At 48.6% G+C, this 16,989-nt stretch overlaps 1 protein-coding gene across 1 annotated transcript; it reads right to left on the reverse strand.

Moving 5' to 3' along the window:
- Positions 1 to 148: 148 nt before the first annotated feature.
- On the reverse strand, positions 149 to 2,103 carry ACHE_70106A (uncharacterized protein; the record flags this gene model as incomplete). The annotated part of the gene is made up of 6 exons (XM_043282402.1): positions 149 to 217; positions 274 to 433; positions 496 to 599; positions 653 to 935; positions 1,006 to 1,434; positions 1,505 to 2,103. 6 exons carry the CDS (start codon positions 2,101 to 2,103, stop codon positions 149 to 151), a joined length of 1,644 nt encoding a protein of 547 aa, XP_043139785.1.
- Positions 2,104 to 16,989: the final 14,886 nt, after the last annotated feature.

Here is a 16,989-nt window from a genome sequence, read left to right on the forward strand (position 1 = left end):
AAAGTCGTTTTGTCTGGATCAAGGAAAGCGTATGAAAGGGGTACTGCTGGCGAGAGGAAGGGTGGACAATGCAGAAAGATCTTGATAGTCTTGATTTTGGCCCTTGGTATATTCGTTCACTAAAATCTAATCTGCATCGTGTAACTGGTTATCGAGAATCAACTGCCTCCTGTGCCATTTGTTTCAAAGCTTGCTGATCCGTCTTCGAATTTCCAGACTGCCATACTTGTCAGAAGAATGCAGAATACACAACATGGATATTCCAGAACATACAGTAGATAAAGGAAGTGCGTTGATAAACGAGACACCGCCGTACAACTTCATGTTTGCAGTCAGCTCCTGTGCCATCCACTGCACAAACTCGTCGACGGTAAGATTGGATCCGGGCTTTTTCACGATGAACCCGTAGGGTGCTGGTTCTTCTTCACCGGGACTGGAGTGTTTAGGAGAAAACATTAGTACGGGTACTGGCAGGAGATGGACGTGTGGACTGACAGTGTGACAGGAACGACACTAGCCTCCTTCACATCCGGATGAAGTATAAGGCCTCCTTCTATTTGCGCACCAGAGATGTCCGACCCGTTCAATTTGAACATGTCCTGTCAAAATTGCTCAGTGATCCACGAGGCTGAAGTGTGGACTGGAAGCAAACCTTATATCGTCCAACAACGTACAAATAGCCCTCTTTATCAACAGAGCAGATATCGCCGGACTTTAGCCAGCCATCCTCTGTTACGGTGAGGGCCGTCTTCTCAGGTTCGTTGCAATAGCATTTCATGATTCCAGGATACAAATACCACAGCTCTCCCTGCTGACCAGGCTTAAGAGATTGACCATTGCTATCAACGATTTTTGCCTGAACGTTAGGTAATAGCTTCCCGACGGTATCACTTGTTAGAGGTACGTCAAATTCCTCCCCAGTGACGAATCCAAGTCTTTTCTCGTGTTAGCCTTTGAGCCTTTGGAGGTCGCTTATTAGCCCGGAGGGTACTTGGAATATCTTACTCGGTCATTCCTAGTACGGAGAAGAGAGGATGTCCATATTTCTCAGCCCAAGCCTTGCGCAATGTCGAAGAGATTGTTGCTGCCCCAGTGACAACAAATTTCACGCTAGACAGATCAGGCTTATCTTCGTCCTTGTACATCATCAGTTCATTCAACACGTGCTTTGGAATCATCAACAAGGTAGGACGAAATTGGAGTACTGCGCGAAGCCAAATATGCAAATCGAACTTGGGCATAAAAATGGTCCTGGATCGCGCTTTAAGCGGCAATAGCATTGCGTGTGTGATGAACCCTGCCCCATAGAACTTGAAAGCGCAGAATATATCTTTCGAATCTTTCAAATGGCGGCTGCGATTGTATAGCAGAGACTCCACATTGGCGATGAGGTTATGGTGTGTCCGAACAGCCAGCTTAGGGTTCCCTGTTGTTCTAAAGTGGTTGTTTTTTCAATTAAGCTTGCATTCAGTGCGCGTTGATAAATGCCCGTGTGGTGACGTACCCTGATGTACATAACAATATCGCTTCGGCCTCTTTGCTCTCCTCCCCAAGACGTGGCCAGACGTACTCGCTCCCTCCAGGGATGTTCAAAAGCCAGCTCCAATGCCGTACCTTTTGCTCATTGGTCGAGCCGATATCGGACGCCGATCTATCCACGACAAAAATATGCTCCGGAGGAATTCCCACTTGATGAGCGGCGTCGCGCGCTCGCGGTATGTCATTGGGACCGCAAAGAATAAATTCCGCCTCCATTTGTCGCAGATAGAATGCGATGTGGTGCACAGATGAAGGTGGAATAACAGCACATGCAGAACCTGCTGCCATTACCCCCAGCAGAGCGAGGAAAAAATGTATATTTGCCTCGCCATAGAGCATGACGCGCTTTCGTCGTGCCCCGATATGGTGAAGACCACATCCTAGGCGCTTGACAAAGTCTTTGATGTCGTTGATGGTGTAAGAAGGGTCTGACTCCTCAGTCGATACCAGGATTGGCTCGGTTGATGGCCATGCCTTTTTTTCGTCGTATGGACCGTTGAAAACGTAAGAAAGATAGTCGGTTTCTGGAATAGGGATGGTAGGGCCGGTTATAATGTCTGCCATGTTGTTTGTATTTTGAGAGCGATTGAATTGCTGAAGGCGGACGAAGGACAACCATTGATATATGCCTGCATGATTCAGTAATGCGCGAAACAGGATGCATATGCATTGACACGCAAGCAGAAAAAACTCTGTAAGAAAAGATCCAATTATAATGCGAACATCGCCGCCGATCGCCCAGCGGTGAGATGGTAGAAGCGTGCGTTTTGAGATCGTTGATCTCCCGGCCGGCCTCTTAACATCTCGGATCTTTTTTTCGACCAAGATCACGATCGTCATTACCCTTCAGAAATAGCAACTTTATTTGCTTAGCCATCCACGGTTCCCTCTGTTATCAGACGGCCACTGTAAATCTCCGGGTTTCGACACAATCGGAGATTCGATTTGAGCGTACCTATTTTGGTATTAGCTTAAGTCAACCACATCTCATACAAAATGCTGAATGAGAGCCGTTGCATCGATCCCAAGGACCTAACGTGCACCGAACAACTATCATGCTCCTTTCCATGTTTTTTTTTTTTTCTTTCAATTACTACAGCTTACTTCCTGGCAGTTCTCAAGCCGATTTCCATTGATGGAGTACGCAATGCTTAAATCAACCGGCGGAAGCCCAAACAAATGATCATAGTCGGCATGTTGCTCACACAAACTCGACTTGCTCTTGATTTGAATGCATCTTCCGGTTGCTTGGATCGCTGAGCATCAACACTGGCACGGAGAGCAGACCGCGACAAAGCGAGACCATCAAAGGTATCTATCCCAATTACGGGGCAACCCTTATACAATACTGCGAATAAGTCTCTGGTTGGAAGATCGTGATATACTCATGAATTTCCATGCAAGAGCGCTGGTATCAAGACTGTTATATTCCATTGCTGTAAGTCACCTCCAATGTGGACATCCGTTTTCCATCACCATGAGGCTCGAAACGGCGCCATTGATCGCATAGCAGTCTCATCTAGAGATTGTGGTAACAGGGCTGTAGTGTTGTTCGGTGATTATTTCAAGGTGCAGGGTGCCGCTGATATCCAAAGCGTGTCTTTGTTGGAAGGAATCGTACGTTGGGTTCATACTGGCCCTGAGTATACCGAGCACATCGAGGGGTTTGACACGGGGGCGTAGAGCAATGGTGGTGGAGATGCGTGCTAAGCAAGATATCGGAAATAAGGATTTCTTTTGAGCTGGTATCTCTTGGGATCTGGTTGACCATGTTTTACGCACACAATTGGACCATGTCATGTCGTTTTCTCTCGGTAGAATATTATATCCAGATGAGTACAGGCCGGTCAGTCATGGAATAATACAGTTCCAAGAGTTGCAAGATGGCTGTAATCTTAATGAGTGGTCTACCCAGTTGTGAAAGGGCTTAGATAGATCTGGGTAAGTTTCCATCGTCACACTGTCTGACCTGGATAACTTCTACGGCCAAACTTTCTTCTGGTAGACGCATTCGGAACGGAGCAATTACCATATTTAGCTGGGCACTATTGTAAGAGTACTTACCTGTCTTGGAAAAGCATGGAACAGGGGATCTTCTACGTGGCTATACACGAGGCTGGTGCTTGAAAGTATGGTACGCATCGGTGCAGATAACTATGCCTTGTATATACTAGTGCTGCTAGTGTTGACGCTGTGCCTGCAGATTAAGTGGATGATAGTAATCTTCATGCTGTCTTGATCGATAACGCCACGCTTCAAAACCACCATGATGATGGGGCTGTGGAAAGGGATACCGCTCAATACGGAAAAATACAGGGTCGTGCCATGCTCGGTGATGCTGAGGAACCGAGGTCTTGTGTCTCTTGGGCCAAATCGACATGGAGGCTCGCCGAGATCTCCGCGTTGCTTACGGCGTCAAATTTCCCCGATTTTCGTGGTATCAGTGAAATTTATAATTGTTATGATTCTCGCTATTATACCCTCTACTAAAACTTCCTACAGTATAGACCCAACGGCGTTATTCTCGCGGTGTCATCCTGGGACCATATACACAACGGTGGCAAGTCTCGGTATCGACGTAATGAGTTCCCCTCTTCTATATGCAGGTAATGGCTTTATGCAGTGCTGGGCTATCAATTCAGTATGGCTCGGACACGGCTTAGCCAGAAATGATAAAGCATTGTATCACTAAGAGATGCAGTCAGCTTGCCAAACAGCCAATCCCCTGCACTCCGCGACGCCAAGGCTTATAGAAAACTGGTACTTGTTCATTTTGCAACTGAGCGCACCGTCTTATGGGCCAATTCAAGACGATTGTGCGGCCTTCCCGATAATGCAAAATGAGCCTCTAAAACCTCCCACTTTCTCCTCTTTGATAACTGGATCTAACGACCAAATCAGCAAAAAAGATAGTCTCGTGTTGTTGTCTGGCTGTCCCCTCAAGATGTTGTGGTTCTTTCTGGTTCTCGCATTGCTCCTTCAACCCACCTTTGGGCACTCCCCTGGAGCTTTCATCAAACCTGCGCCAGGGAGTTTAGACCATGATTACTCTACAAATGCAAAATATGAACTTGATGATCTGATGACAATACAATGGGAGACGGACGACGCAAATCGAGGCTTTGATATGATTCTTTGGCAAGATGAAACTAGGAAATATGAGACTCTCTCGAGTAGGTCTACCAAATTCCCCCAGAAGTTGTTTCTACGTCTGGATTCTCTGACGCAGAGCAACAGACAACCTGAAAGGAAATGGAAACTATCAATGGAAGGTCACAACAGACCTCAGCCTAACAGACGGACACGCCTTTTTTCTTCAAATGGTAGACACGAATAATTACACCAATAGCCCGGCCAATTATTTCGTCAGCAGGTACCTCAACATCACAGAAGGGAGTGCTCGCCGCAACGAAAGCGGTGCGAGTACCACTACAATCACAGGATCGACGAGCACAATACATATAACACTAATCAGAGCAACATCGACATCGACGGCACCATCGAAAACCTTAAGAACATTCACGAGTGCCTCATCTACCGCCAGCGTAGCTCTCCCTACAATAGTTCCCTACTACCCTGCAAGCAGCGGGTTAAATTCAGAGGCAAGACTGGGAATTGGTCTTGGAGTTGGACTGGGCTGTACATTTCTTATATGTATGGCTGTTATAATATGGTATATCCGTCGTCGGCTGGCAAACATTACTCCTGGAATTAACATGCCGCCACCTTGGACGCCAATGAGCCATGCCCCGGTCCCAACGCAGGACGCAACTGCTCAGTATCCAAAGCCTACGGCTCCGGCAGAAGTTCAGGGTAGCAAACCACAGACTCCTGTTGAAGCTCCGAGTGACCCGAGGACTGAGTCCCATTTGCAGCATCAGAGATCTGAACTGGAATCGTGATATCCCGTATTTCTCTTCCCAAGTGCTCCATTCTGATCAGGCTGTACATATGTGATGAGATTAATCGATGATGCGACGCGGATGAGATGGACTATCCCTTTGGAAAATCGTGTGAATCCCAATCACCACATCCGTACCCATATGGATTTTCTTCGACGTCTCAGTTAAGAAACAAATGGTGTCAGTGAACGGGGGATTCGGATCATCTTGGAGAGAACCCGGGCAGTTAACTCTATACGTTTCCCGTCTACCTCGCCGATTTTGGCTAGAGGCCTTGATGGATACCGCCCAAAAGGCCAATTATCTGCCCACATCGACACCGCTTTTTAACGATCTAACTCCCGACGGCAATATCTTGAATGAAGATATTAAGAAATCACCTTTTTACATACCTGCTGAGGCATGGGAGAATCGTCCAATGGACATCTCTTATTATCGCCCATTCGGGGCGAAGATATGGTATCATCGTCATGGTACTGAGAAACCAACTGACAAGATGGATACACACGGAGCATATGGCCTACTTTTGGCCAATCTATCAAGTACAAATCAGTTAGTATGGAATATTGACAGGGATTCGATGATCCATGTTACAAATGGAAAGGTAGATGAAGGGGATATCTCACTTATTGATCCAACATTCACTCCCCAACCTACCTTACTCGCTTCCTCGACCAATGAGACAACTCCTCCAACCCAACCTTATTTAGACGACAGTCCACCCAATGACGACATCATGATACGTCCTGCCAAAGGCTTCATAGCCTATGTCGCCGGTGCTACTTCTCGCGATATCCCGAGGACCATGAGACGCGCCATGGAACGAAAGGATAAGAATAAATGGTTCAAGGCCATGCAGCGCGAATTCTCTAAACTGCAAAGCAAAGAGATATTTGAGCTGGTAAGAATTAGCGATGTTCCAAAAGGGAAACGGATTTTTCCAGGAAAATGGGTGTACGACAGTAAGGAGGACTACCCACCTGACGATGAACGGTCCTATAAGGCCCGGTGGGTAATACTTGGCAATCTGGTTGAGAAAGATGACATGCAGTATGACTACTGCAAATATGCCCCAGTCGTATCCACAGCAGTTACCCGGCTACTTTTTGCTTTAGCCGCTGCATTTGGATGGAAGTTGCGAAAACTCGATGTCGCTGTAGCCTTTTTGAATGGCGATCTGATAGATGAGATCTGTATGCGGTAACCAAACGGGTTTGAACGAGGCGAAGGTCTGATATGGCGGTTGAAGAAATCAATATACGGCCTGACTCCGGCCGCACGTATCTGGTATGATACCCTCACCGCTGCACTTCATCGCCTAGGTTTTCGTACATGCTCATACGATCCAGGCCTATTCATCCACCAAGAGCGTCGACATCTATATATCACCACCCACGTCGACGATTTTCAGCTCGTCGCTGAACGCGACGAAGATATTGAATGGACGAAGGATGCTCTAGCTAAAGAGTGGGAAATCAAGGATGTTAGCGATATGACGTACTACCTTGGCATGGAAGTGGAATTCGTCAATGGACATATCAACTTACTCCAGCGCGAGTTTATCAAGGATATACCCTCGCTCTCTGCCCGGTAGTTATAGTTAGCCTTAGCCGATAGGCCACCAACCAATCAACCATCCATCACACACGAAAAGCGCGACCTTATCACGTGCCCTACGCCTCGCTTCGGGCGGAGAGGCTGCCACAGATTACAGTTGAGGCCACCCCGATCAGTTCAGCGTTCTTTTCCATTGACCTCCTGTCATATCTACTAAACGATTGTGTTGCAGATTAATGACCCTCGATATATTCGCGAAAGAAAAAGTACTCTTAATGTCCCCTGCACAGGAATGTCGTTCTTGTTCGCCCTCTCAACCTCCCACAACCGAAAGTTCGAGTCCCTTCAATGACAGCGCTCTGTACCGGTATTCGACGCTTTTAGCAATTAAAGCATTGAAGACTACCCGGTCACGTAAGGGAAGCGTGCTCATGCTCACGGACCGACTATGTGTCAAGTATGGACCCCGGGTACATTTATGCGAAAGCATCCACAATGCGTTTCATATCGCAGAATACGTCCATCCCAGTTCCGAACGTGTTATGCGCGTTTACACATTATGACTCTACCTACATCGTCATGGAGAGGATTAAAGGGGATATAATTGGCGCTGGTTGGGTGAAACGAAGTGAAGAGTCGAAGGCTCAGCTTCTTTCACAACTGAAAGAGATGATCCAAGAAATGCGAGAGCTTCATCCCCAAGAAGGTATGGGGGTCGCTTCTGTTGATGGCGGCTCTCTGTTTGACTGCCGCTTACCAGGCCCTTCCTTACGCTTCGGACCATTTCGCAGCATCCGCGATTTCCACCGACATTTACGAAGTGGCGTGGAACTTGAACCTGGCCTCGATTCAGAAGTTCAGAACCTTATCAAACAACAAAACCGAGATTGGCCTTTAATGTTTACCCATGGCGACCTTAGCAGCCTCAATATTCTAGTCCGGGAGGATAAAATCATTGGGATCATTGATTGGGAAACTGCTGGATGGTATCCATCATATTGGGAATATACTAGGGCTTGCCAAGTAAATCCACAAAATTCTTTTTGGATTAATGAGATTGACAAATTTCTTTCTCCAATGCCAGAAGAGCTTTCAATGGAGCGCACTCGTCAAAAATACTTTGGAGACATTTAACATGTACATCATATAATAATTTCCCTCTTCTCAATCAAGTCGTAAGTTGGAGCCTTAGTCATATCGAAGTTTCCCTGACCATCAAAACGGTGTTGATCTTTCTTGTTCTGGCAATATTGCATCGCCTCATTGCGCACTGGTTCCCAGTCAATAACGCTGGTGCCCAAGGCCTTGCCATCGGTCTTGACTCTCTCCAGGGCCTCCTTTACCCAAGACACGCAGTTCCATCCTGCTTGACCCTTGCTTAATCGGTGTTTGACGCAGAATTTCAGCAAGGCGATTTTTATCCTCCACTTTTCCAATCATGACTCGAACGAGCAACATGCTGGTGGGTTCAAGAGGGCATTCACGCTCCTGAAAAGCCCATTCAATCCTCCCTCCTGCTTTCATGCTTTCTTTTGCGTAATATCGAACGCCCATTTTACCATCGGCTTCAATCTTTGGGCCGATAATAAATGCCCAGTGGTAACTAGATACGATAGATGTCAGACGCCCATGCATTGATGAAAATCTCATATTATTGACTTACGTGTCTTCTTTTCCAGGCATTGTTGGTGCTCCCCCTCGCGCATAAAGGGCGACGTATAGGCGATCTTTATTAGACGGCATTTTCACTAAATGTTCACATGAACAAGTGAGCTTTATGGAGGGGAACTACATTAGCTTTGCCTACATTGGGTCTCTGATAAAGTTGTTGTAGGTTACTCAATAATATTCTCAAAAGGAAGGGCTTACTGGCCCTTTTTAAAGCCTATATTCTGAGTCCGATTCTCGAATGTCAGGAAACCGCCAAAAGTACATATTAGCCGCCGTCTAATGTGATCTAAGGTGATATATACCTTCTAATGAGAAACTCGACTACAATTAAACGGGGCGCCTGGAACATCAAAATTAGCACCCACAAAAAACACGTCTTCTTCACGCGTTTATCGACTGATAGGGGCCTCCTGGCACCTATAAACCACCATGGAGGCACTGAGACCCCATGGTGGTGGTATATCGCACGCGTCACCCCCCGGAGTGGGCAACGTGGCCTCCCAGTTCGCGGAAACAGAAGATATGCCAGTCACCCCAACGCCAACCCGCTGGCGATCTGGAAACATGATGCAACCCGAATTCAATGAAGGCAACATGGAGAGTGCAAGCATGGATGAAAATGAGGGCCAGGAACACTGGCAAACCAGAGGAACCAGCAGGACCCCCAGCCGAGCCAGCGAGGCCAGAAGTGGAATCAGGCAACGAAAGATATTACAGAAGTCATTGATTGGCAGGCCAAGGCATCACACTTCCCTGCTAGATGTGAGCAAACAGGCTCAGATGTTAGTGGGGGCCCTGGAAACAGCCCAGACACAACAACAAGAGATATATCAGATGGTGCAGGAACAGGTACAGGCACACCTGGCAGAAGAGCTGTCCAACTGGAGAGCAGAACAACAGACTCATGAAGGGATCTACCTTGAGCGGATTACAAACCTGGAGCAGGAAGTCAGTAAACTACGCACAGAGCTTACAGAAGCCCGGCACACCATCCAGCAGCCTGCGCCGGGGAGGCAAGACACACCGGCAATTGATACCCAACCAAACCGGGTAAACAAACATGTCAACAGCCAAACCACCAAGGTGAGGGAAATGAGCCAACAACCAAGGCAGGAACCTAGTTTTGCAGACCTAGCTGCACTGCTCTCCACCAGACCGGGAGGACAGGAATGGCAGGAGGTCACTAAAAAGAGGCCGAAGAACAGACAAATCCAAGCAGTTGCTGCTGCTAACCCGCCTGATCCAACCAAACTTAAGCCAGCCAAGGACAGCCCCAAAGAGGCACGGAGGCTACTCTTTCGCCGAGAGGGAGGCAAAACCGCCCCAAAATCAGAGAAAGAGGATGTCATTCTGGCCATCAACCGAGCAGTAGCAAAGGAACACTTCCCAGCGTTCATCCGGGTGGTGGATGCAGGATATACCAACACCAGAGCGATTACAATTCTCCTGGAGAAAGGCACCCTAGGCTCTATGCTACTACCTGTCTACAAAGACCTACTGGTCACTGCAGCTCGACAAGCAGACCCAACAGTGATATCTGTTGAACTACCAGAACAATGGTACCGTGTCAAGATTCATGGGGTCCCAATTAGACGTTACCTCACTTGTGGTCTGGCTCTGGCTCGTGAAGAGATTGAGCTAGGCACTGAATACCAGTTAAAAAGAAACCCAACATGGCTTCGGAGCTCAAAGGAGCTACACAACAGCAACCAAAAGGGCTCAACTATTGTTATTACAGTTGGCTCACTAGATGAGGCCCGGAGGCTTCTCATCAATGGCATTCGATTTGGAGGCTCCCGCTATAAGACGGAGCAATACTGGGAAACAGGAGTGGATACAGTCTGCCCCAGGTGCTGCCAGTTGGGCCACCGCAGCTTCAAGGCCTGTGGGGACCGCCCACCATGCTGTTTTATATGCGCGGGGCCCCATGAAGGCACTGAACATGCCTGCCGGGTAGTAGACTGCCCCGCCAAACCAGGAACCGCCTGTAAACACATCCCGGCCAAATGTGGCACCTGTGGAGGCCCACACCCCGCAACAGTAGGGAATTGCCCAGCTAAGCGAGCAGCGAGGAAGGAACTGAGAAAGAGAACTGTGGAGTCTAAAGACAGATCCCAACTGGCTGAGAGACCCCAGCAAATGACCAATGTGGAACTAGCTATTCCAAGCTCACCAGGATTCACTTTCAGTGTGGTCGACCGAGACCAACATCAATCACGACCACGGAGCAGCTCAGCTCCCAACAGCCCCCAGACCCAGCGGTATCTGGGACTAAGCTTGACAACTGGCCAAGAGGACACAGAGATGAGGGGCATTAACACCCCAGGGCGTTCAATAGCCCATTAATGCGACTACTCCAACACAATTGCCGCAAGACCTATGCAGTCACAGTTGCGGCTCTGGAGGCGGGGCTGGAGCTAGGGGTGGGACTAGCATGCCTACAGGAACCTTATATCAATATGGAGTTCCGACATGGAGGATATCAGATATATTGGCCAGAAGCAGGATCTCTTCGAGACCGGCGAGTGGCAGTAGCAATCCGACGGGATATATTGAATGAAATGATTGTGGAGGCCCGAACAGATCTCCTTGATCACCCATACCTCATGGTAATGGATGTATGGGAGTTAAATCAGGCCCGGGAAAAAACATGAAGAACCAGGATAATCAACTGCTATGACAATTGGTTAGGAATCAGCCATTGTTGGCATGGGGGGAATGAGAGACAGAGAAGAGCACTAGAGGATGTGCAATGGGACCAGGTTCTTGAGGGAAGATGCCTGCTTGTGGGAGATTTCAACGCCCATAGCCCACTATGGAACCCTCTTACAAGAGCCCGGGTGAACGCGGGGCCATTGGAGGACCTGATAGATGAAGCAGACCTCTACATCAACAATGAGCTAGGAGTTTCCACTCGACCAAAAAGAACTCCAGGGATCTCAATTATCGACTTGGCTCTAACCACGGTTAGTATGGGGCCTCTGGAAACATGGGTGATTGACCAAGAGCACCCAACTGGTTCAGATCATGAACTGATAGTTATGGAATGGACCTCTCTGGAGCGAATACCCACAATGCCCTCACAGGATGTAACAGGGTGGCAGATCCAGGCGCTCCAAGCCAACCCACAAGCCCTGGAAGAAGCCAAGGGGGATTGGCAAATGAGAACAGAATCTAGACCCTGTTTGGGGGACTCTTGCTCATCAGAAGACCTAGCTGGGGAAGCCATATGGATCCAGGAGGCCCTGACAGCAGTATTAAATCAACATGCAAAACAGCTACGGGTGACTCCACTATCAAAACGCTGGTGGGGAACGGAGATTAAAGAAGCCCGTAGGACCTACAGTCAGGCAAGACGGGCATGGCAGGGTCAAGAGATCTCTACAACAGAATTGAGAGAGGTCCGGAATAACTACTATCAAGCCATCCGATGAGCGAAACGCACCTGCTGGGAAACCTTCCTGGAAGGGACAACTACCCACCCTGGCTCTGTGGACACTGTGAGATGCTGGCAAGCTCTGAAATACACAAAGCCCAGAACAGCTACAACTACGCCAACCCTGCATGGACCCCAGGGGCAGCTAGCCAGCTCCCTTGAGGAAAAGGAGGCCCTAATTCGGGAAACAGCCTTCCCCCAGGTACCAGGAGATAGCCAGGAAGTTGAGATCTCCCAAGGGTCCTGGCATAGCCAGGTGGATGAAGGAATAGTGAGACATGCTCTGTTTTACCAGGCAGTACAGAAGGCTCCAGGAATCGATCGTTTGAATTTTCGAGCCCTCCGGCTCTTGTGGGAATGGGACAGTCCTAGAATTGTTGCTCTGGCCCGACAATGTTTCCGGTTGGGTCTACATCCACCAGTATGGAAGGTAGCGAAGGGTATTCTGTTAAGGAAACCTAATAAACCAGACTACGCAGCGGTGAAGACCTACCGGGTGATTAGCTTACTAAACTGCCTAGGGAAGGTGGTTGAAAAGATAGCGGCAGATGCTATTGCCCACCACTGTGAGACTATGGGAATACTACACCCAGGACAGATGGGAAGTCGCAAGCAACGGAGTGCAATTGATGCAGTGGCATGTCTAATACAGAACACCCATGAAGCCTGGAAACTCCAACAACTTATGGGAGCACTATTCCTTGACGTGAAGGGAGCATTCGACCATGTGAACCCAAGCCGACTGATAGCCCGACTGATTGAATTCAACCTAGATGGGGATCTGATCCGATGGGTACAGTCCTTCTTGACCGACAGATGGGTACAGCTACAGATCGACAACACACAGTGCCCAGCACACCCAATTAACTCCGGGGTGCCACAGGGCTCGCCAGTGTCACCAATTCTCTTCATTATCTACCTCAGCGGTGTATTTGATGCAATTGAGAGGAGGGTGAATGGTATCCAGTGTCTCTCATTTGCAGATGACATAGGCCTGCTCGCTCCAGGATATTCAGTTAGAGAGGTCTGCAAGAAGCTGCAAGAAGCTGCCAAGGTGGCCATTGAGTGGGGGCATGGTAATGTGGTCCAGTTTGATGCGGGGAAAACAGAAGCAGTCCTACTTACTCGCAAACGGGGCCGGGAACTGAAAGATCAGATTCAACGAGCACAAGTGGAGGTAGATGGCCACTGTGTGCCCTTCAACTTAGAGGCAACGCGATGGCTTGGGGTCTGGCTTGATTCTGGGCTGAATCTCAAAGCCCACTATCAGACCTGTATGCGCAAGGCACGGGCTGCAGAAAACAGAGTACAACGCCTATGCCAGAGTCATGGACTGGCCCCAGGGCTAGCTCGTCAGGTTCAAGTAGCAGCAGTGCAATCAGTAGCTCTGTATGGAGCAGAGCTCTGGTGGCAGGGCCAGAAGGATCGGCTAGTGGGTATACAGCTCATGATCAATCGACAGGCCCGTGCAATTACCGGCATGTTGAAATCCACTCCTGTAGGGCCACTAGTTCATGAAGCGGGCCTGGCACCAGCAGAGGCCCTGTTGGAGGCTCGACAATTGAAATACACTACCCGGCTGCTCAGCTTACCGGAGAACCACCCAGCTAAGGAGATCCTCCCAGTGAGCTTCCGGGAAGGGGATCAGCACACCCAACCTGGGGAACAGACCCCAGGGAACCGACAATGGGCTGAGAGAAACAACCAAGGCCCATGGTCCCTGGGACAACACCTTGCTCGACAACTAGCCAATATTCTACCAGTGGACCCATCTGGGGGCTTTGAGAGCACAACACAGACAACCAGTAGCCAGTTTCCAGGCCAAATAGAGATGCTACCAGGTCCAGAGGCCCTAGCAGCGGCGCAATCTCTCCCTCCAGAGCTAGCAATCTGGTCAGATGGATCAAGATTAGAGAATGGCAAAAGCGGGGCAGGGATTGCTTGGCAAGAGCCGGGAGGAACATGGAGGACCCGGGGGTTCCCATTAGGCAAGGGATATGAGGTCTTTGATGCAGAGCTTCTGGGCGTTGTGCGAGCACTCCAGTTAGCAGAGAAAGTGGGGGATCAAAGACCAGTCACTATCCTGTTGGACTCCCAAGCTGCCATTGCAAGGATGCGACACACCCAGCCAGGTCCAGGCCAAGCATTAGTGATCCAAGCACATGCTATAGCCAAGAGACTACATGCCCGAGGTTGCCAAACCACTATCCAATGGGTGCCGGGACATGCAGGAATAGAAGGGAATGAGAGAGCTGACCAGGCAGCAAAACAGGCAGCCAGTAAGCCACCAGGAAGAGGCCCAAGAGAGATATCCCTGGCCTTCACCTGTAGAGCCCGAACAGAAGCCATTACAGCACAAAGGCAGAGATGGCTCAACAAAGAACTTGGACAGCGATCCCAACAAGGTCAACGAACATACAGACCACAGAGGAACTGGCGGCTTGACCGGGCAGCCGCAACGGCTCCCAAGCGCCTAGCAAGCCGTTATTTTCAACTGAAGTCAGGACACGCCGCTATAGGAACATACCTACATCGGATCCAGGTCCGGGAGGATGCAACCTGTGAAGGATGCGGTATATCAAGGGAGACAATACACCATCTTCTCTTTGAATGTCGGGAATGGCGACACCAACGAAACAGGCTCTACAAGGACCTAGAGACTGACGGAGTCTTGAGACCCACCACTGCAGAAGAATATCCACAAGGACGACTCCTAGGAGAGCCCAAAGCTACAAGGGCATTGCTACAATTCCTAGCCAGCACCAGCATAGCTCTACCCCGGGCGCACCTACAGCAGACGGCGGAAAGGGCCCGAAGAGACGACGAATGGGGATTGGAAGCATTGGAGGAAGCAGTTAGAACAGGAGAGGGGTAGCAGGGAGGGTAGCCCAAGGCTGAGAGTCAGCCTAGGCCACACCCATCTTGCTCCAAAACACAAGGAGAGCACGGTGCTCAAAAGCCCTGCGCATACAGGCGGTCTGGGGCGAGGAAAAGGATTGGAAAGATGTTAGAAGGGGGCTAACGCCTCAGGAACCTATGGGGACAAGAGACTGTAGAATAGCCACTGACCTCGAGTCCACGAATCATGGTCTATCATAGCTCTAGGGCTCGGTATGGACAATAAACTTGATTAAATAATAATAATAATGAGAAACTCGTGTTAGAGGAACATGATGATTGGTGATTATGTTTCAACTGTAGTATGTATAGTATGTTTTTAACACTGATCTTACCGCGTGGTAGGAATAGGCACTTAATAACGTAAGTCACATGCGAGTGGCCACGGCCCAGCGACCCCCCCAAACACATATATATATAATTCAACCACAACCAATCAAAATTAATTTTTCTATGTATCCTGTGCTTCAGGGCATCGATTCCTTCTATGCCCTATATTTCTGCAGATTCCACAGCGCTGTGACGGCCTCTGTGGAGTATGAGGCACATAACCCTCACTGCCACGGCTAGAGGGTGGGTTGGTGTTCGAAGCTGTATGGTGATATTTTTGAGCACCTGCTCTGGATTATATGGAATAATCCCTGCAGCAACCTAGCTGTTCGATATTGTATCGGTTTTATAGGCTGTAAGACATGCCTGGAAAAAAGCATGTAAGAAATCATGCTTATCAATTGAGTGTATACCAGATCAAAGCTTTGATTGGATATACTGCCCATATGCCTTCTTGATTGCGGAAAAACAGCCAATATCGAGAGGCTGTAGAAGATGAGATGAATGTGAAGGCATACAAAACGGGATAATTTTGTTTTCTTTGCAGATAGCATCAAATTGAGCTGTTAAATGGCTTCCATGCCCATCCATAACAAGAACTTCCAGGCACCACCTTGGTGCTTTTGTATATGCGGAATGAAGTGGTTTTGCAGCAGCCGCAGCTGCGTTTATAATGTCCTTGAAGGATAATGCAGCGTTAATTATTTTTTGCGCGACGGTCCGGAGGTTGATTTCTTTTGCATTTGGACCCCAATTGATCTTCAAAGTGCGCTTTTTGTAGTCATCATATTGCTGTTCTGTCGTTTTGATAACTTCATCCACTATACCCAACATTTTCGAGTGGATCTCGCTCCATCTTCCGGTTCGCAGTAATTGGAGAGTAGCTTCCACATTGAACAAGACACGCCTGTCTTCGTCTTCTGGTTTATTGTATGCAGCTTTCCACAAGCCCCCGCGTTCGAAATCTCCCTTGTTTTTGTTGCATGCGTCTGAAGAGTTGCTCGAAGCCAATGTTTCTGCAACAATAAAGGACTTTTCTTTTTTGCTTTCTTTGGATCTGTCTTGCTGTGAGTCGACACTTCGTATCCGATGTTAATTTTCCTTTCCCCTGAGTTTGATCCATTTACCTTTGACGGCCCGCCGATTAACTAGAGATTTGAATGCGACTACTCTCACGTATCAGAGCTTCCGGTAATCTTTTAGTTGAATAAAGTACGAACATGATGTCGTCGAAGAAAAGCCGCAAGGCTAGGCTGAAGGGCGGGGGTTTGGGCAGCCGTAGTTTCTCCAAATACGGTTATGATCTGCTTGCCTTCTTAGGTGCAGGGATCGTATGGCCAGCTGGCCCATATGTTCAAGTTGTCTTGTAACGCAAGTCACCAATGTTTTAGGAATCTTGCCTGACTTGCAGCATTCATTGCTTCCCATTCCCAGTTAAAGCTCCTTGAGTGCACGGGATTTCGCACAGGCTCACTTGTATCATTCAGACCTTTGTTATTCCATTTGTATCTGTTGAGGGAGTCGATGGACTTTCAGCCTCAGTCCGTGCCTTCAGGGGGCTTTCTGTGACCATCTCTGGCTCATTATCAGGAAGCGAATTCTAACCAATTTCCTTAAAGCTTTCGGGGAATCAATAGTATCCCAGTTAGCACGTTT

Source organism: Aspergillus chevalieri, chromosome 7 (genome assembly GCF_016861735.1).
Source record: "Aspergillus chevalieri M1 DNA, chromosome 7, nearly complete sequence".
NCBI classification, from domain to species: domain Eukaryota; kingdom Fungi; phylum Ascomycota; class Eurotiomycetes; order Eurotiales; family Aspergillaceae; genus Aspergillus; species Aspergillus chevalieri.